The following is a 21,288-nucleotide window of genomic DNA, read 5'->3' as shown; positions in this document are numbered from 1 at the left end:
GCCACCAGAGCTCCTTAGGTGACACAAGTGGCTAAGTGCTTGGCTATTAACTGGGTAGTTTGAATCCACCCAGAGGTATCTGAGAAGAAAGATCTAGTGATCTATTTCTAAAAGTATAGCATAGTTCTGATGTGAAATCCATGGTTTGCCATGAGTCAGAATTGACTTGATGGGAACTGGTGTTTTGGTTTTTTTTGTTTGTTTGTTTTTTTCACTCAGCTTTTCAGAGGTCATAAGTGATGTTGCCATTCAGGCCAGAACAGAACCCAAACCCCATTACAATCCACTGGAGTTAGAGCAAAAGGACATAGAAAGGGAGCTTGTAGACATTCTCCGTTTCCACAGTGAATCACTATTGGTCATACAGCTGAAGGAACATTCTATGATTTGACCTGAAAGGTTAAGCTTCTTTTGAGGCCAGCCTCATACTGAATTGACTATATTTAATTTTTGTATTGCTGATAATATTTGCAGTAATGAGCAGTTTTTCATTTGCTTACATAGGCTTATAGGTTTAAAATATATTTCACCTCAGTCTTATTGGCTCATTTGTCTTTTCCTCTTGGAAGGATACAGTTTTCAATTAAATATATATTGCAAGTTGGATATTAGCATATGGAGAAATGCATTTGAAGTACTTGCAGGCACTTTGGAGTTATTAGGTTAGATCTAAAATGAGGCCAAGGTTACACTCTGCCCTTTGTTTTAGATAAATAAAACTAGCAAATAGAGTAAATGCTAAAGATAATGCTAAAAAAAAAATCACTAGGATAAAAACTTTGTTTCTCGCTTTAAAAATAGTATAGTCTTTTCAGAAAAAATCTGAAAATTATCCTCTCAATTATGTTTATAATTTTAGCAAGAGAAAAACACTTTGAAATAACTGAAAATTGCTATATTGCCTTATTGTTCAAAACCATCTGTTCTTGCATTTGGAAACTAGGTTTCTGGCAGCTGCATTTTAAATTTGAGGTCACTAGCTTATAGATCAAGAAATTCATTTAAATTAGTTAAAATTCAGCACTGATTTCAATTCTAGTTTTCTGTCAACCTAATAAAAATTCCTTTAAAGTCCCAACTACACAGGTGTGTGTCATTAGTCTGCGTCACCCAGCAATTAGCAAAAGTGCTGTCTTTGTCTGATTGTTTATCTCAGTTTAACACCTAAAATAAATTTTGGGGAAAAGAGCTGTCAAATGTTTTCTTAGCTCTTTTTAAAAATTTGTTCTTAAGAGAATTAAATCATGTACTGAAGTATATTACATATTTACGCCTATATCCAGAAAAGTTCTCTGGTAATAGTAAGGTAGTTTACCTGGAAGGAAATTTAGAGTCCTTATTATTTTTTTCCTTGATTTATTTGGTTTTTTTTTTTCTCTCCATTTTAAAACGAACTTTCTCTTGACTTAAAATTGGGTGTAGCCGAAATAGGGCCTTCAACTGAGAACTTTTCCATACCTCTTTTAATGATCCTTAATCACAAGTTGTCAAAGTAACTATAAAGGGATCCCAGCTGATTTGGTTATAATTATTATAAAGTTATTAGTTAACAGTATATAATAAATGTTTGTTATCTAAACAGCCAGAAAGTTCTAGTAACTGAATAATTTATTGCTTGTCTTTTTTACCTTCCTCTCTTATTATAAAATAAGCAATAGATAAATTGATATCACTGTTTAGTTTTTTTTTAATAAGCTACTCAATTTTGCCACGGCATCAGTGTGGATTCAGTTCAGTCCCTGTGGCTTCTACTTTACAGTAATTTCTTAAATAAGGAACTGAACTAGGAACAAACTGAGACTCTGTTGTGATCCTGAAGTGTCTTCTGTATCAAAATGTAAAGAAAAGGCTAGCCACATTGGTATGATTTCCTAGGACAGAAGGCACTTCATCTTGACCTTAACCTTTCAGAGTCAGAAACTGCATGGGAACCCAGCCCTGTTCAAGTATGTGTGTGATTGGTTCAGGTAATCCAGCAGGAAGAGGCAGACCCAGAACTGACCCAACTCTCTGATGCCTAAGACAGTGTTACAGAGTAGACCCAAATCCTTATATCAAGATGATCCTCACATTCTCTCACTTTTTAGAAAATCAATATGGAGAAACAAATTATAAATGGAAAATTTGGGGGTGCATAACATGAATGAACATTGACACTATAATCTTGATAACCAGTGTCACTGAACTGAAGTAGCCTCACATCCAGTAAGGCACCACCTTCTTCAAGCAGTGTTAGAAATATTCCATAAAGACCTTGCTCTTTGGACTGTCTATAAACCATTGGTTGATTCATTCAGTCTTATATAAGTCTATAACATTAACTAGGTTACATTTTGTTCACATTGGCAAGACTTACTAGATTTTCTGTTTGATTCTTTCTGCTTTTGTTTAACAAGCTAATCTTACTTGTTTTGCTTTCATTTTACAACTGTACTTTTGACCCAGATTCCCAATGGTAACCTTAGCTACAGAATATGGGTAACACAGTTTCTTATATACTAACTACTCTATACAGTACTAAAGAATGTAATTTTAGTCTAACTTTCACATGTGGAAGTAGGTAACCAGGATGTTAAACCTGTGTATATTAATCCAAATTATAGTCATAAGTTTACTCTAAAGTTTTACTTATAAGCATATGAGTATTTTCTGAGAATCTTGACATTACCTGCCTTCTATATATAATTTTAAGGATCCCTGGTGGCACAGTGATTAAGCGCTTGGCTGCTAACCGAAATGTTGGCAGTTTGAACCCACTAGCTGCTCTATGGAAGAAAGATGTGGCAGTCAGCTTACATAAAGATTACAGCTTTGGCATCCCTATGGTGCAGTTCTACTCTGTCCTATAGATTCTCTATGAGTCAGAATTGACTCAGTGGCAGTGGATTTGGTTTGGTTTGGATCACTGTTGATAGGGATCACTTACATAAACTACCAATATATTTTTTGTTACAGCACTTAAAAAATTATGCCTTTCAGTTGTGTATGAGCTTATCTTTATCAGGCTGTGATTTCTTGAGTCATAATAATAATACTAGCTACCCATTTAGTGATTGCCTGTCTTGTTGAATGAATCACTAGATTCAGGCATATCCATACTTTCAGGAAGCCAATAATGTAGCATGAAAAAGTACAACTCATGCTCTTTTGGTATATTCAGCACTATTTTTCTTTCTCTTTCCTTAAAACGATTATGAAGCTAGAAATAATTTAATAGTTGATTAAATATGTAAAACAGCCTGCCAACTGGTGATAGAGCCAGATGCGTCATTCAGCATTGAGATACATTTTCATTGACAGTTTTCATTTTGATGATTAACAACAATGGGGTCTAAAGAGACACATGTATGTTCAAATATGTGACTCAGCTCTCAGGCAAATACATGATTTCTCTGTGCCTCAGTTTCTTCATCTGTAAAAAAGTAAATAATGAAAGAATTTATCTCACAGAGTTGCAGTGAGCAGAGTTCTTGGTACATATACCCACAGTAAATTTTAGTCATTGTATTAAATACTGGTATTGGTAGTTGTTGGGGGGATTAATTATTAGTATTTAGTAGTAGTGAAATCGGGAGCTCTGGTGGCATAGTGCCTAAGGCACTTGACTGCTAACTGGAAGGCTGGTGGTTCAAATCCACCAGCCACTCCTTGGAAGGAAGGTTGGGCAATCTACTTCCATAGTGATACTGCCTCAGAAACCAAGGAGGGGTCGCTATGAGTCAGATCCAACTCCACGGCAGTGCGTTTGGTTTTTGTTTTAGTAGTGAAATCAAGGCCTTCACGTACTTTATCTTGTCTCAAGTCCTTTTTGTCCAAGCCATTCTGATAATGAGCACTTAGAAAATTATACACCCATTTTTAAGTTAGCCTAAATAGAGCAGGTAGTTTTTCACTAGAAGAAAAGTCATGTGTTGTAAGAAAAAATGTAAACCTTTTGTGTATAAAGTATATCTAGGTCTAAGTCTTTATTTGGGAGCTCTGGTAGCGAGTGCCTAAGGCACTTGACTGCTAACCAGAAGGCTGGCGGTTCAAACCCACCAGCCACTCCTTGGAAGGAAGATGGGGCAATCTACTTCCATAGTGATACTGCCTCGGCAACCCAAGGAGGGGTCGCTATGAGTCGGGGCCAACTTGACGGTACATAACAACAACAACAAGTCTTTACTTAAGAGGAACAATCTAGAATTAGCCATTTTAGGTAACTTCCTATCAGAGTTGCTAAAAACTTTTTGGTCATTGCTTTCCAGTGTTCTTGGAAGTGAGGAAATCAAAATTTTAATGACAAGACAAGCTGAAAACTCTTTTCACAAGCATTCAGTGTGCAGGTGAAAGAAGAAATTTTCAGAAAGTTCTTCTTAAATTTTTTTGAAAGTAAAGAGAAGTCATATTCTACAATATATTCTTTATTCTTTTGATATAATATGATTCATTGTTAATTAACATTCATGTTATTCCTCTTGACCAAATTAAATTTTTGTGAAACACTCATGCAAAGTATGGATAACTGGTTAGGTGGTTGATGATCAAAAAAAACAAAACACTAATTATTTATTCATTCAGTATTGACCTACTGCACATGGGCATTATAACAGGTACTCCAAATACGTACCCGTTATAATGGAATAGGCAACAAAAATTAAGGTGACTTAAGAGTTCCTTTAAAAAGTCACTAGAAGCAAACTAGTATCTTTATTTGTTTGAGTAGCAGATACAATTAAAAAACCTACAAGGAAACAAAATTATGCTTCTGAGCTATTTGTCCAACTGAATCTTTAACCTAGTGAGCATTGTATATTTTTAGTATTTAATATTTGTTAATTTGACACAAATTAAAACTCTTTAGAAAACCCTAACTATATCCCCGTTAAGCACTAAAATATGTGAACACTATTGCCTGAGAATTCACAAGCATTGTGCTTGCATGTGGACTGCATCACTTAATGTCCACAATGCATTCTGTGAAATAAGATGTTAAGTGTTTGCTCCCACTGTGGGCCCAAGGCAGCTACAGGGCCCAAATTCTACAAGGCTGCAGACATTTATCAGGGAAGGAAGTGCTGTCTTCACTTCTTACAGGCATTCCAGATCGTTCTTTTTGGTTTTCCTGGGCTTTCCTCATGTGGTTTGCTGCTGTGGGGTTGGCACTCTCTCTTTCCCCTACTGGGGAGAGGAAGGCCATCCAAGCACAGGCTATATTTTAGTGAGACTAAAGGTCTTTGATAATGCTCTTCAATCTCCTCTCATATTTCTAGTCTTATTTCATGTAAACCAAAAAACCACACCCACTGCCACTGGGTCAGTTCTGACTCATGGCAGCCCCCATTTGGTTTCCAAGGCTGTGAATCTTCACAGAAGTAGGTTGCCTCATCTTCCTCCCAAGGAATAGCTGGTGGGTTTGAACCTTTGTTCTCTGGTTAGCAACCAAATGCCTTACTCGCTGTGCCACCAAACCAAACTAGAAACCAAACTCACTGCTGTCGAGTCGGATCCAGCTCATAGCGTCCCCTCCTTGGGTTTCTGAGGCGGTATCACTACGGAAGTAGATTGCCCAACCTTCCTTCCAAGGAGTGGCTGGTGGATTTGAACCACCAGCCTTCTGGTTAGCAGTCAAATGCCTTGGGCACTACACCACCAGAGCTCCTTTATTTTATATAAGGCTGAGGTAAAATACAGGCATTGATAGGTGCTAGACTGTTTCTGCTATATTTTAGTGAGACTAAAGGTATCCTTCTGATAACTTCCTGTAGAATGTGTTGTCCATAGTTCTGAAATGTGGGGCTTCAGCTGAAGTTTTTAGAAAAAGCGGAAAGTTATAATATTTTAATAAATGAATGAATGAATAAAAAAGTGTGTAGTCTAATCTGATTTTTTTTTCTTAAAAAATATGTGTGTATATATGTATATGGACATGTACATGGGAAAACGAAATCCTTGTAAAATTTTAAAAAAATGTTATGTGTTTGGATGTTGTGCAAACACCATATTTGATTACAAACTAGTTCCGTTCCTAAGTCTGTCTTTAAGTCAAATTTGTATGTAAATCAGAACAGTTAGATATGGTTCATATCTAACACCAGTTAGTCAAATGTTTATCTTATTATATTGTATATAGTGTATCTTTTATGCATAAAAAAACATTAAAGAAACACTTCCAGATACACTAAAACATCTTTAACATAAAAACCCCCTGCCATCGGGTCAATTCCCAACTCATAGTGACTCCCTTTGGGTTTCCAAGGCTGTAAACCTTTATGAAAATAGATTGTATCATCTTCCTCCCATGGAGCAGCAGCAAGTGGGTTTGAACTGCCAGCCTTCTGGCTTGCAGCCAAATGCTTTACCCAGTATGCCACCAGAGCTCCTTTCTTTAACATAATAATACAGTAATATTTGATTTATGTCATAAAGTAGCTCTCATTTGTTATTACGAACCATTGTGACTCAAAAACCCACTGCTATGGAGTTGTTTCTGATTTACAGCTACCCTATAGGAAAGAATAGAATTGCCCCCATAGGGTTTCTAAGGCTATAAATCTTTACAGGAACAGACTGCCACATCTTTGTCCTACAGAGTAGCTAGTGGGTTCAAACCACCAACCTTTTGGTTAACAGCTGAGAGCTTTTACCACTGTGCCACCATAGCTCCTTTTTATGAACTATTCATATGTGCCTTGAATTTGCAATATAGTAGGCTTTATAGGTCAGAAGGAAGATGGGGCAATCTACTTCCATAGTGATACTGCCTCGGAAACCCAAGGAGGGGTCGCTATGAGTCGGGTCCAACTCGACAGCACATAACAACAACAACAACAGGCTTTATAGGCATATGTGCAATTGGCCGTTGCCCCAACAGAGGGTGCATGACTGTATTTTATAGTGCCTAATTAGTGTAGGGCCTAAGACATTTGACTGCTAACCAGAAGGCTGATGGTTCAAACCCACCAGCCACAGCTTGGAAAGAAGAGGAGGCAATCTACTTCCATAGTGATACTGCCTCAGAAACCCAAGGAGAGATTGCTGTGAGTAGGATCTGACTCCACGGCAGTGAGTTTGGTTTTTTTAATTGTTTCCTTTAAATTATGGTATTTCTGTTAGTCAAGTTCACAGTGCCATACATTTTATTATTCCCTCAAGAAAATCAGACTCAGAAATGCCTAATGACTTGCCTGTGCCTGGCGAATAGCAGATCTCAAATTTGTATCTATTAATTCCTTCTAGAAAATAAAAGCTGGCTTACTTGGCAAGTTCTAACAAATCAAGCTAACACTAAAAGAAGCTATGAGAATCAATCCAGAATTGTGTGTGTGTTTGTGTGTGTGTATCCCAGAAATACCACATTTTATGTAAAATATTTTGTTTTATGAAATAAAAGTAAGAATAGAAAAGTAATAATGTTTTATTTAAAATCACTTTTATCCCAAGCCTTTCCCAAGAAAGTGGGAGACAAAGTTGAATCCCCATGTGATGGTCAATGAAGTTAACAAGAGTTTAACTGGTTTCTTACTTTCTCGTGACTTATTGGTAATAAACCAGGAATTCTGAATCCCTCATCACTGACCACAAGATTTTAAGGAAAATGTTTGCAAGTCCCCACTGGGTCAGCTTGGAAAGGTTGAGTTGTGGTGTGATGTGGCCAAACAAGCAAAAGGGAATACAGGCAGTCCCCATGTTCCCAGCAAGAACTGTTCTTGTCTTCAAGTCTGAGTCTTTAAGTTGAATTTGTATGTAAGTTGGAACAGATGCATATGGTTCTTAGTTTTACTTTCGTGCAAGAAGGAGCCCTGGTGGTGCAGTGGTAGAACATTAAAAGTCAGCGGTTTGAACCCAACAGGCATTCTGCCAGAGAAAGCTGTGATAGTCTGCTTCCATATTATGTCTTAGAAATCATATGGAGCAGGGCAGTTCTCTCTCCTATGGGGTTGCTATGAATCTCAGTCAACTCGGTGGCAGTAGGTTTGGTTTTAGTGCAAGAAAAGACTCAAAGCTTTTTCAGTAATTTAAAAGGTGTAAGTGCAGCAAGTTGAAGGTGATTGTGATGAATTTGTTGTGAGTAGGAGTTAGTTCAATTGTTTCAAAGTGAGGGCAAATTTACATAACATTAAAGGGCAAGTACATGTATTTCATAAGTCAGATGTTCATAAGCCAGAATTTGAAGTAGGCTCCATTTCTTAATGCCTACTTCAAATTTCTTCGTTTCTTCCCTCTACCCTGCACCAAGTTAAAGCTTCTTTCCAGTAGGGTAATTTCAGCTTGATCTGACTAAAGCAGTTAAGAAAGTATTGGGAGGGTGAATCATTAAGGGGGTGGAAGAACTGGAGGAGTTTCTGCAAATTCTGATACCTACAGGGACCCAGCAGGAAATCCTAGTGAGAAGCCTGAGAGCTCTGCTCAGTCTGAGGGAGCCAGGGTTCTTCTCCCCAGTCAACTGTTGCTTCTTGGGAATTGGGGGTCATGTGGCCTGGATTTTCAGGAAATCTGGAAACCCTAATTTTATCTTCATTAAATTCTCTAGACTTTTAAACAGTATATCAAAGATATCACTTTGACAATTAAGGTGCATCTGACCCAAGCCATATTCTTTTCAATTGCCTCATATGCATGCCAAAGCTGGACAATGAAAAAAGGAGACAGAAGAATTGATGTGTTCAGATGGTAGGGTTGGTGAATAATATTGAAATACTGTGAATTGCCGGGGTGGGGGTGGGGGTGGGGGGGATCAGTCCTAGAAGAAATATAACTGGAATGCTTCTTAGAAACAAGGATGGTAAGACTTCTACTCACTTACTTTGGACATGTCATCAGGACATACCAATCACTGGAAAAGGATATATATGGTAAAGGGCAGGGTCAGTGAAAAGAAGGGAAACAGTGAGATGGATTGATCAAATAGCTGAAAAAGTAGACTCAGTCAGACATACCAATGATTATGAAGATGGCTCAGGACCAGCAGTATTTTGTTCTGTTATACATTAGGTCACCCTGAGTTGGAGTCAACCTGAAAGTAACTAAAAACAACAGAATAACAGATTGGGTGATTTTTAAAAAGTACTCTGTACCAAACAAAACAGGTTGGAACTCATTTGCCACATCTCTAGTTTTGCAGCTCACATTAAAGAGCTCACCCTCCAGGAAGCTTTGGGACCTTAAATACAGAGTTTGTTGACTCACATTGAGCCACGGCAATGAGATATTTCCTTCCTCCCATTCATTTAATAAAGATATGTAGTAACAAATATTAAAACTGTGTCCATTTGTACTCACATGGTTTAAAAAAAAATGGTATGTAAGATACAGCCCAACCTATAGCTCCCAGTGTAGTTTGAGAAAAAGGTGAGTAGGAAGTTACATTATAGTAAACTTTATATCCTGCTGTGCATGGGATCGCTATGAGTCGGTGATGACTCAATGACACCTAAGAACGAACTTTATGTAATTGAACAGTTTGGTGCTAGCTCAGAGGGAACTTAATCCTTCTTTGGATGGGAATTAGGCCTTAAAGGAGTCCATCAGTTGAAGAGAGTGGGGATGCTTTGCAAGTAGAAGCAGAAGGTGTAAAGGCACATTGATGAAAAAGACCATGGCATATTTGAAGAAATTACAAGTATTTGCCATGTTTAAATGATTATAAAAATCAAAACCAAGGATGTTAATTAGAAATAGATCTTATTCTAAAATAGAAAAACAGACTCTCAGACCTACTGAATCAGAATCTCCGAGTGTGTTTAGTAGGCACCCCAGGTGATTACTAGGATAAAGCTCGGGTGGAGCAAGTATCCTGGAAGACAAGTTCTTCTAGGCTCCAGAGTAGGGATTATGTCAAAGCTGAGAGCAAGATGGCCTGCCTTGACTGGAAACCTGTCTTTATTCCTTAAGTAGGTGGGCTATTATGGTGAAATAATGACTCTGAATATAAGAATCAGGATGATTCTAGTTTTTATGAGGCAAAGATCAAATATACTCTCCTGTGACTTCTCCACTATCTCTGACATTAGTCATTCCTCCATAGCACTCTTTCCCTGTTGGGTTTGATAATTCATTGCAGTGATCACAGAGAACTCACAGAAACACCATATCTACAATAACAACTTTAATGTAACAGAGAAAGAGGCAGTGTACCAAAAGTGAGTGATCAACACAGTGGTGATGAGGAAGAGGAAGACACAGAGAGGTACACAAGAGGTACAGGCGACAAAGGTAAATCCTTTTACATACATAATACTGCATAGTCAGTGATAACAAACATTAAATCTATGGGTAAATAAATGGGTAGACAGGCTGAATGATCAGGTATGTGTAGACAAAAAGGAATATACCCATGACCATATATAAGGTTGGCAGACAATATTTCTACATGTGTATTTGTATGTGCTGTAAGAATGTCCAAATATATAATAGAGCTAACAAGGGGCAAAGTTGTGATAACATCTCGACCACAGCCAACCGCAAGTAGTTGGACCTGTGGGCTCGGGACTGTGGTTGCAGGGGACGTGAAGCTCAATTGGCATAACATACTACACAAAAGTAGTGTTCTACAGCCTTCTTTGGTGTGTAGCAGCTGGGGTCTTAAAAGCTTGCAAGGGGCTATCCAGATGCAACAATGGGTCTCTCCTCACCCAAAGCGAAGAAGAATGAAGAAAACCAAAGATGCATGGAAACAATTCCTCAGAAGGAAGGTTGGGCAATCTACTTCCGTAGTGATACTGCCTCGGAAACCCAAGGAGGGGTCGCTGTGAGTTGGATCCAACTCCATGGCACTTAACAACAACAACAGATCACACAGTCCTCAACCTATATGACCATCAGACCATAAGAACTAGATGGTGCCTGGCTACCAGTGTCAATCACTTGGAAAGAGATCAGTGCAGGAGATTCTGGCTAGAGGGAGAACAACGTGGAATAAAACTCAAAACAATTAAAAAAAAAAAAAAAAAAGACTAGGTTTACTAGTCTGATAGAGCCTGGTGAGACCCCCCGAGACTATGGCCCCTAGTTGCTCTTCAGGTCTGGTATTGAACTCATTCCTGTGGCTTCCAGCCAAACAATAGACAGGCATATGTTGTTGTTGTAGGTGCCATAGAGTCATCTCTGACTCAAAGCGACCTATGCATAGAAGAGTGAAACACCGCCCAGTTCTGCACCAGCTCTGTGATCCCTGCTATACTTGATTCTGTCACCGCAGCCACTGTGTCAGTCCATCTCGTGAAGGGCCTTCCCCTCTTTCATCAACCCTCCACCTTACCAAGCATGACATCCTTCTCCAGGGAATGGTCCCTTCTGATAACATGACCAAAGTAGATGAGACGAAGTCTAGCCATTCTCGCTTCCAAGGAGTATTCCTGCTGCACTTCCTCCAGGACAGATTTGTTAGTTCATTTAGTCCATGGTACTTCCAGCTTTCTTTGCTAGCAGCACCATAACTCAAAGCATCAATTCTTCTTCGATCCTCCTTATTCATTGTCCAGCTCTCACATGCATATGAGGTGATTGAAAATATCATGGCTTGTGTCAGGCACACCGTAGACCTCAAGGAGACATCTTTGCTGCTCAGCATTTGAAAGAGGTCTCTTGCAGCTGACTTGCCCAGTGCTATACGTCATGTGATATCCTAATTGCTGCTTCCATTGGCGTCAGTTGTAGAACCAATCAATGTGAAGTCTTTGACAACTTCATTATTTTCTCCATTTATCGTGATGCTGCTTATAGGTCCAGTTGTGAGGATTTTTGTTTTCTTTATATTGAGATATAATCCATACTGCAGACTGTATTCTTCAGTCTTCCTCAGTACATGCTTCTCATCCTCCCTTTCAGCAAGCAAAGTTGTGTTGTCAGCGTATCACAGGTTATTAATGATTCTTCCTCCAATCCTGATGCCAGGTTCTTCTTATAGTCCAGTTTCTCAGATTATTTGCGAAAGGATACATCCCTGATGCACTCCCTTCTTGATTTTAAACCATGCATTGTTCCCTTGTTCTGTTTGAACTACAGCCTCTTGTTCTATGTACAGGTTCCTCGTGAGCACAATTAAGTGTTCTGGAATTCCCGTTCTTCTCAATGTTATCCACAATTTGTTATGATCCACACAATCAAATGCATTGGCATAGTCAATAAAACACAAGTAAACATCTTTCTGGTATTCTTTGCTTTGAGCCAAGTTCCATCTGACATCAGCAATGATATCCCTTGTTCCATATCCTTTTCTGAATCCACCTTACATCTCTGAAAATTCTGTCAATATACTGCTGCAACCGTTTTTGAATTATCTTCAGTAAGATTTTACTTGCATGCGATATTAATGATATTGTCTATAATTTCCACATTCTGTGGGATCACCTTTCTTTGGAATGGGTACAAATATGGATCTCTGAAGTCAGTTGGCCAGGTAGCTATCTTCCAAATCTCTTGGCATAACCAAGTGAGTGCCTCCGGTGGGGCATCCACTTGTTGAAACATCTCAGTGGGTATTCCATAAATTCCTGGAGCCTTGTTCTTTGGCAGTTCCTTCAGTGCAGCTTCAACTTCTTCCTTCAATATCATTGGTTCTTGAACATATGCCACCTCCTGAAATGGATGAAGATCGACCAGTTATTTTTGGTACAGTGACTCTGTGTATTTATTCTACTTCTTACATGATTCAATATTTTGCCCATAGAATCTTTCAATATTGCAACTCGAGGCTTGAATTTTTTCCTCAGTTCTTTCAGCTTGAGCAATACTGAGCACGTTCTTCCCTTTCTTCCCTCTAACTCCAGATCTTTGCACATTTCATTATAATAATCGGCTTTGTCTGCTAAAGCTGTTCTTTGAAATCTTCTGTTTAGCTCTTTCATCTTGTCATTTCTTCCATTTGCTTTGGCTACTCTCCACTCAAGGACAAGCTTCAGAGTCTCTTCTGTCATCCATTGTCTTTCCTTTTTTTCTCATCTTATTAATGACCTCTTGCTTTCTTCATGTATGATGTTCTTGATGTCATCCCACAATTCTTCTGGTTTTCAGTCATTGGTGTTAAATGCATCAAATCTATTCTTTAGATGATCTCTAAATTCAGGAAGGATACATTCAAGATCGTATTTTGACTCTTGTGGGCTTGTTTCAATTGTCTTCAACTTCAAGTTGAACTTGCATATGAGCAGTTGATAGTCTGTTCCATAATCAGCTCCTGGCCTTGTTTTGGCTGAAGATATTGAGCTTTTCCATCACCTCTTGCCACATATGTAGTCAGTCTGACTCCTGTATATTCCATCTGGTGAAGTCCACATGTATAGCTGCCATTTGTGTTGTTGAAAAAAGATATTTGCAATGAATAAGTTGTTGGTCTTGCAAAATTCTATCATGTGATCTCCAGCATTATTTCTATCACCAAGGCCAAATAGACAGTCATATGTGTGTGTGTGTGTGTGTGTGTGTGTGTATGGTGAACATTGACATCAGGTAGATACATTCCCTAGAGCAATTAATCATGGGAGAACAGAATGGCAGTGATAGCTCAGAGGGTGAGGTGGGGGCAGAATATATAGGAAAGAAGGACACAGAGAAGAGGTGACTATGGGGAGGAAGTAGGAAGAGAGCTGTTACATTGTAGGGAATTGCAGTCAATGGCATGAAACAAAATGTGTATGAACTGCTGTATGGAAAATGAATTTGCTCTGTAAACTTTCACCCAAATCATAATAAATATTATACACACACACACACATATATGATACAAACTGAAATGAAGGTACACAAAGGGTGAGGTTCAGAAGGGGTCCCAGCATGAGTTCTCTGTCTCTCAAGGAGACATAATTTGTCTCAAAAGGGACCTGCTTACCCTTCCAGAAAACTGATGTTCATTCTTAGTTCATTCTTCAGTTTCATCAGAGAAGTTTTATATGACCTGTGATGTTATGTGGGGGGAATCCACTGTCAGGCAGTAAGTTGCTACTCTCAGCTGGCACCTAGCACCTCCCAGCCCGCTCTTAGACATCCTTCTTCAGGGCATGCCCCGCCTCTGAGAGTGTTAGAGCTCTTGGCCCAGGTTTGGCCTTTGCTCTGTGCTGCCATATTTGGGCTGCTCGTTGGCTCTGCCTCTTTTGAGTCGCAGCCACTACCTCTATTGAGGTTTTAGGTCTACCTGGCTTAGGAGGTTTTTACTGCAGGGCCTCTGTGCCCAAAGGATGCATTCCCTTCCTGGCTCTCCTCAGTCAGGTAACCCCATCTGAGCCTCTCTGTCCTAGAGTTTTTATCAGTCACTGGGCAAACCCTCCATCCAATGGTAAAAGTCAAATACCACTCTCAGGAACTGACCTTTGCCTAATGCGTTGGGGGGTGAGGAGGTGAGAGCTCTGACTGTTCCTTGGTTTGGCTGAAGAGGACCCACCCAGGGCTCCCCAACAAATCCAGGTAAAATTCAGATTGCCTTTTGATAAGGTATTTAATTCCATACCACACACACGGGCAAGAAAATTAACCTTTTTGTGCTCAAATTTCCACATCTGAGAAGTGGACCTAAGTAATCCACTTTATAAAGTTGTCCTGAGAATTAAATCTAAAAGGTTAAAACATTCTCACTACTCACTTTATTCATAACCAATAGCAGGGGGCAAGCCCAGAATAATTGCCTGTTGACTAAATAATAAGTACTGGTTGGTTAAATAGACTGGGGGATGTATAAAAGGGCCAGATCATCAGAAGCCTTCATGCTTCTTCCTGTTTTAGGTGATGATCTCAGAAAGGCCACCCTCTTCTTCACTTAGCCTACCTGGGACCACATTTGTTACTCCCATGTGGCTCAGTTTGAAAAATAAAAATGGGAACAGTTCCTGTACTAAAGGATTTCTAGTGTAGTACATTAAAAAACAATAATAGTAATAATCAGAACACACTTTTTCCCTATAGCAATGTGAGAAAGCTTCGTGAATCACTGCTGCATTAATTAACAGCTTTATTTCATTTTCTTCTTACTTTACCTAAGGCTGCTATTGTACCATCTGCTCAGACCCTGAAAATTACTGACTTCAGCTTCAGTGACTTTGAGCTGTCTGATCTGGAAACGGCACTGTGTACCATTCGGATGTTCACTGACCTCAACCTTGTGCAGAACTTCCAGATGAAACATGAGGTAGGAATACAGTGTTGGTTTTTGGAAAAGCACAAGTGTATGTGTATGTGTATGTATATGTGTGTATAAGAAAGAGAATTAGTTTTGAAAGCAAATAGGAAATAAGAATTTTTCAATTTCAGTGATTAATACACTGTTACAGATTGATTTATGTCCCCAAAAAAATGTGTTGTAAGTCGTAACCTCTGTGCCTATGGGTATAATCCCATTTGGGAATGAGTTGTCTTTGTTACGTTAATGAGAAAAGATTAGCCTAAAGTATATCTTAAGTAAGTCCTTTTTGAGAGTAAAAGAGATTAGAAAAGCAAGCAGAGGAGAGATGGGGTATACATTGCTGCCAAGCCACACAGGTAGAAGTAGATTGCCCAGTCTTCCTTCTGCAGAGTGACTGGTGGGTTTAAACCACCAACCTTCTGGTTAGTAGTCAAATGCCTTAGGTGCTGTGCCACCAGATTTCCTTCAGAGATCATCTCCTAAGAACCACAAAACAAGCTGAAGAGACAAGGACCTTCCCCCCAACAACCAAGAGAGAGAGAAAGCCTGCCCCTCCAGCTGGTGCATTGGATTCAAACTTCTACCCTTCTAAGCTGTGAGAAAATAAATTTCTGTTTGTTAAAGCCATTCACTCTTGGTATTTCTGTTGCAGCAGCACTAGATGACTAAGACATAAACCATCACCTAATGCAAACCCGTATTTTTAAAGAAAAATTATCAACTATTAAAAAGACTCTGACCATCTGTCAAGCACCAGATTGAAGAATAGAGGAACAGTAAACCAAAAAGTGAGAACAGGGTTTGCAAAGGCAGGATGATGGGAAAGATTAGGGATGCAGAGAGTGGAGACTAGTTGAGGGGGTGAGAGTGGTAAGAGAATCAACTGGAGAGAAAAATAAGGGGGCTTGATGTGAGCCCAAGCTCTTGGTTGAAATAACATGGTAACCCACATAGGGTAAAGATGAAAACTGATTTTAACCCTGTTGGGTACCTTATTCTCAGAAAGTAGCAAAGCCTTGCAATACCTTTTAATATAGTTTGGAGATATCAGGGAACTCTGTTTTATAGTGCCTGTATAGGTATATAATAAGGCAATCTCATGGTGTAGTGGTTAAGGCATTTGGCTGCTAACCAAAAGGTTGTTGGTTCAAATCCACCAGCCACTCCACAGAAAAAAGAGGAGGCAGTCTTCTTCCATAAATATTTACAGTCTTGGAAATCTAATGGAGGTTGCTGTGGGTCAGAATCCACTCAATGACGGTGAGTTTGGTTTTTATACAGGTATATAACATCAGACTCAAACCATAAAAACCAAACTCACTGCTGTTGAATCAGGTCCAACTCATAGCAACCCCTCCTTGGGTTTCCGAGGCAGTATAACTACAGAAGTAGATTGCCCAACCTTCCGTCCAAGGAGTGGCTGGTGGGTTTGAGCCACTAGCCTTCTGGTTAGCAGTCAAATGCCTTAGGCACTACTCTACCAGAGCTCCTAGGGAGCCTAAAACCAAACCAAAGTCACTGCCATAGAGTGGATTCCGACTCACTACAACCCCCATTGGGTTTCCGGGGTGATAAATCTTTATGGAAGTGCCTTGCCTGGTCTTCCTTCTATGGAGTGGCTGGTAGGTTTGAACCACCAACTTTCTGGTTAACAATCAAAATGCCTTAGGCAGTGAGCCACCAGAGCTCCTTAAGGGAGACTAGAAAGGACTTTTTGAAAAAAAGTCATAATAATCTTGTCAGTAATAAAGTCAGTAATCTTGCCTTTAAAGTTATTTTTTCTGATCTTGTTCCTCATCCTACATTGGGGAGTAGTGACTGGGGTCTTAAAAGCTTTCAGGCGTCCATTTAAGATGCAGCTAATGGTCTCCTATTGTCAGAAGGGAAAAAGAGTGCAAAAAAACCAAGGTCATTTGGAAGCAATCAGCCCTAGAACATGATGGACTTCAAGACCAGAAGCACTAGATGGTGCCTAGCTACCAAAGCCAACCACTCAGGAAAGAATCAAAACTGGAGATCCTGGATAGAGTGGGAAGAAAAACATGGAACAAAATCCAAAAACTCAGTAATGACCAGAATTACTGGTCGGATGTAGTCTGGTGAGAGCCCCATTGCTATGGCCCTGGGGTACATTTTGGGCTGGGCCTGGAATAAAACTCACTCCCAGGGGCTGGCTCTCAGCCCAATAGTAAACAAGATGTATATGCAGACAGCTCAACCCAGGGTGACACACCCACATACTCTATGGAAATGCATCCCTTGGAGCAATCGACCACAGTTCACCAGAGGAGCAACATTGGAATGGAGGAAATTGCAGGACTCACAGGGGTGCATAAGTATGAGGGTCATGGGAAGGAGGTGGGGGGGTTATTGGGCAGGGAGGGGAGGAGATTGGGTTAGGGTTGGGGATGGTAAATGGGGAATGAAACTAAATGTACACGAAATGTTGAATGTAAAACAGACTCTGCTCTGTAAACTTGCATCTAAAGCACAATTTAAAAAAAAAGTTATTTCTTCTAATCAGTTCAGTATCTAGTCTCCTTATAAAGATTTCTTATGAGGAAATTTAAATATCTTGAAGGCCTTTACTTTTCAGCAGTCCATTAATTCCTGCAATGAATTATGATACATTTGTGTATCAACCACTATGCTAGGTGTACCTTTCAGAGATGAGTTGTCCTTGCTCTCACAGCCCTCACTGTTAGCCATGAAAACTAAGCTCATTATTATGTCATTATTATGGTGTTATTGGGAACCCTGAGTCTAATTCTTTCTTGAGTTTAAAGGTTATATTACTCTTTCTTAGGTGAAAACAAGAAACAACTATCTGTAGACTGTTCTCTAATACTACTTCACTCTTGTTAGATTATGTTGACTAAGGTATATCGTTTCATTAAATCATTACAACAAGCACTCAGGGAAAGTTCTTTGTTTATTACTGTCACTATTTTGTAAATGAAGAAATTGAGACAACATGGTAGAGTAGAAAGATCATGGATTTTGAGTTGGACAGACCTGAGTTTGCATCTTTGATCTACTAATGATTCTTATTCCCTTGAGAAATTTACTTAAACTCTTACATCCTCAGTTTTCTAATAGGTTAATTGGGAGTAATGTTAATACCTTCTTCATGGGAGTCTTGTGAGAATTATAAATGCATCTATGTATGTATCTATGTGTGTTGTTGTTGTTAGGTCCCATCAAGTCAGTGTGTGTGTAGATGTGTGAATATTCTACTTAACACACAGATACAGAGTATATGTGAATTACCCCATTCTTAGGCAAAATTTGACTATAGTAATGTCATTTCCACAAAAGTCTGTATTGTAGATTAGTGGACTTGATTTTTCAATATTTTTCTATTAATAAAATGAAGACTTCATTCAGTTCTGCTTCCTGTTAGTTACAGTAAACATAGATGACTTCTCAAATCTCCTTCAATTCCCAAGAGCTTTCATACTTTAAACTTACTAGTAATGCTTCTGTTGAAGGGGATTGGCCATAACAAAGTTATGTGATTCTTGTCTCTGTTTATGGAATTTTTATAAGTTGATTTATTTCTTATTTGGTTTTTAGATAGCATTTGAGGGTTGAGTATAAAGATAGTTACTCACAGTTTCTTTAGCAATCTTCATTCTTACCTTTTCTTGAACTTTTATCCATTAGGCAAATATTTCTCCTCAATTTGTGATTCATCTACCCTTCTTTTCTGTTTGAATAACTACTACTCTAATTCTGGTCAACATCAGCTTGAACATCACAGTCATTCTGGTTGGCCTTCCTGCTTTAGCACCTCTTCTGTTTTATTTATTTTAGATATTACTGTCAATATAATTTAGTATGATGCAATTAAAATGTTATGACTGGAGAGGATGTTAGCATCTTGAAGCTTCCCTGACAAAGAATATTTCCTGTTGAAAGATAAGTCAGAGTTTCATGTCTTGGCTCGACTTACAAATCTCCTTGAATTACTGTCCTGTAACCACCCCACCAACATTGCATTTTACCAATCTCTGAAACAGATTCTTTGCTCTACTCAGAATATCTGCATGTGCTGTACTTATTTTTACCTTGTATTTTCCACATGTCATTCTTTCTCTGAAGAATATCTGCTCCATTTTATGCCACAACATAGTTTTCTCTTGCTCGGCCTGGCCCTAGAATCTCTCTTCATGCTCCTTGGATTGCTGTTTGACAGTTTATAAACTTGTGCTCTTGGTTTATATGTCAGTTTATTTATTTTTTGTATGTATGCTTGTACTTTTGTTATTTCCATTACTGAATGAATTTCATGAAGGCAGAAACTGAGCTGTCTTTTATGTTTCTTCCTTTTCTCCTATAGCATCTTGAATATGTCACCAGATCCTAGGAAGCCTTCTATGGTGATTGAATACTAATTCAGTGTAATGAACATGCTCTCTAGAATCATCCAAACTGCAAATAGCTAATAGTCCTGGACCAAACACTAAGTCACAAATTTGAATGTTTCTCCTTATCCACTGGGCACATAACAGATCTAACCACCATTTCCCAGGATACTGTTTAGAACATGCTGATGACAAAATCCAAAACTGTATTTAATTCTAGTTATTAACCCCTTTATGCATTGTTGTTGTTGTTGTTGTTGTTTGCCGTCGAGTCGGCCCCGACTCATAGCGACCCCTCCTTGGGTTTCCGAGGCAGTATCACTACGGAAGTAGGGTTGCCCAACCTTCCTTCCGAGGAGTGGCTGGTGGGTTTGAACCGCCAGCCTTCTAGTGAGTAGTCAAGTGCCTTAGGCACTATGCTACCAGAGCTCCCTACCCAATTCTATTAGCCCTTTCTTAATAGAAGTGCAATCCTATTGCCATCAAGTTGATTCTAACTCGAAGACCTATAGGACTGAGTAGAATTGCCCCCATAGAATTTCCTAGGCTAATATCTTTACAAGAGCAGATATTTTCTTCTGTGTAGCAGCTGGTGGATTTGAACCACTGACCTTTCAGTTAACAGCTGAGTACTTAAACTACTGTGCCATTAGGGCTCCTTAGAAGTGCTTTAGAATAGTCAACTAGAAATCAGCTGCATAGGGTCATTTTGGTTATTGTTTTATACGATATGGTATATGTACACATTTAACTATATTTACAGATTTATGAGTAATAAAACCATAATATATCAAGTTTTTCTTGCTCATTTAATTAATGACCTATTATTTTCTATAACACTAAACCACATGGTTTCTAAGTATACCAAAGAAAGTTTATAGCTCTTACTCAACAATCTCCTAATAAGAAAATCCATGACCTTCTTGTCAGACTTTGTTCAGAAGTGGTCATAATAAAAGAATCTGCAGTGTACTTGGGGTTAAGACATATCAATCTTGAAAAAAAAGATTGCCATCAAATCAATGCAACCTCTTATGTGTCAGAGTAGAACTATATTTACTCCAAAAGGTTTTCAATGGCTGCTTTTTCCAAAGTGCACCACCAGGCCTTTCTTCCAAGATGCTTTTGAGTGGGCTTGAACCTCCAACCTTTTCTTTAACAGCCAAGTGTGCTTACCATTTGCGCCATCCAGAGACTTCCTACCAATCTTAAGCACACTGAAACCCTCTCTTTGAAATACGATGATGACTCATGGAGAGAAGGGCTAGGAGACAGTAGGATTCTTTGTTACCCACACTCCCGGTGAATTAAGTTATAGAATAAGAACAGAAAGACCTAAAAATAAAAGGGAGAATATGAAAACATTATTTACACACAAAATCATCTGTAAGCAGGTTTCCACCAACAGTGAAGAAAGCTTGTTTTTGTCCTGTCTGCAGCCCATCATACCTTGTTAGTTATGGTCAAAGGAATGTTCTTTCCCCTGGTACATTTTCCATTCCCCAGGCAGTGCTGTTTGTGTTTGAAGAATCCCCATTTATAAATGCAGGAAGAAACATGTATTTATCTTTACAGATCCCCAAAGTATAATAAATCACTCTAATTTGAAGAGATTCTAATACTAACACAAATGCCAAATAACCATGCTGAGAGCCCACGAGTCCCTGGAAATGTTATAGAATGTGGAGCTCTGGTGGCATAGTGGATGAGGCATTTGGCTGCTAACCAGAAGGTCAGCAGTTCAAACTCACTAGCCGCCTTACTGTAAAGATTTACAACCTCGGAAACCCAACAGAGGTCACTATGAGTCAGAATCAACTCAATGACATT

The 21,288-nt window shown here is 39.0% G+C and overlaps 1 protein-coding gene across 1 annotated transcript in view; it reads left to right on the top strand.

Annotated features, from left to right (window-relative positions):
• The window catches only part of PDE5A (phosphodiesterase 5A), a 191,656-nt gene that overhangs the window by 129,810 nt on the left and 40,558 nt on the right, over window positions 1–21,288 (top strand). Inside the window, exon 12 of the mRNA XM_007952375.2 lies at window positions 14,951–15,097. Within this exon, the coding sequence (XP_007950566.1) occupies window positions 14,951–15,097 (147 nt within the window). The remainder of the gene's footprint in view (window positions 1–14,950; window positions 15,098–21,288) is intronic.

Source organism: Orycteropus afer, unplaced genomic scaffold (assembly GCF_000298275.1).
Source record: "Orycteropus afer afer isolate SDZICR_OR568_19922 unplaced genomic scaffold, OryAfe1.0 scaffold00332, whole genome shotgun sequence".
NCBI lineage: Eukaryota > Metazoa > Chordata > Mammalia > Tubulidentata > Orycteropodidae > Orycteropus > Orycteropus afer.
The sequence above is the reverse complement of the archived record's forward strand: the minus strand, read 5'-3'. Positions and strand labels throughout refer to the sequence as shown.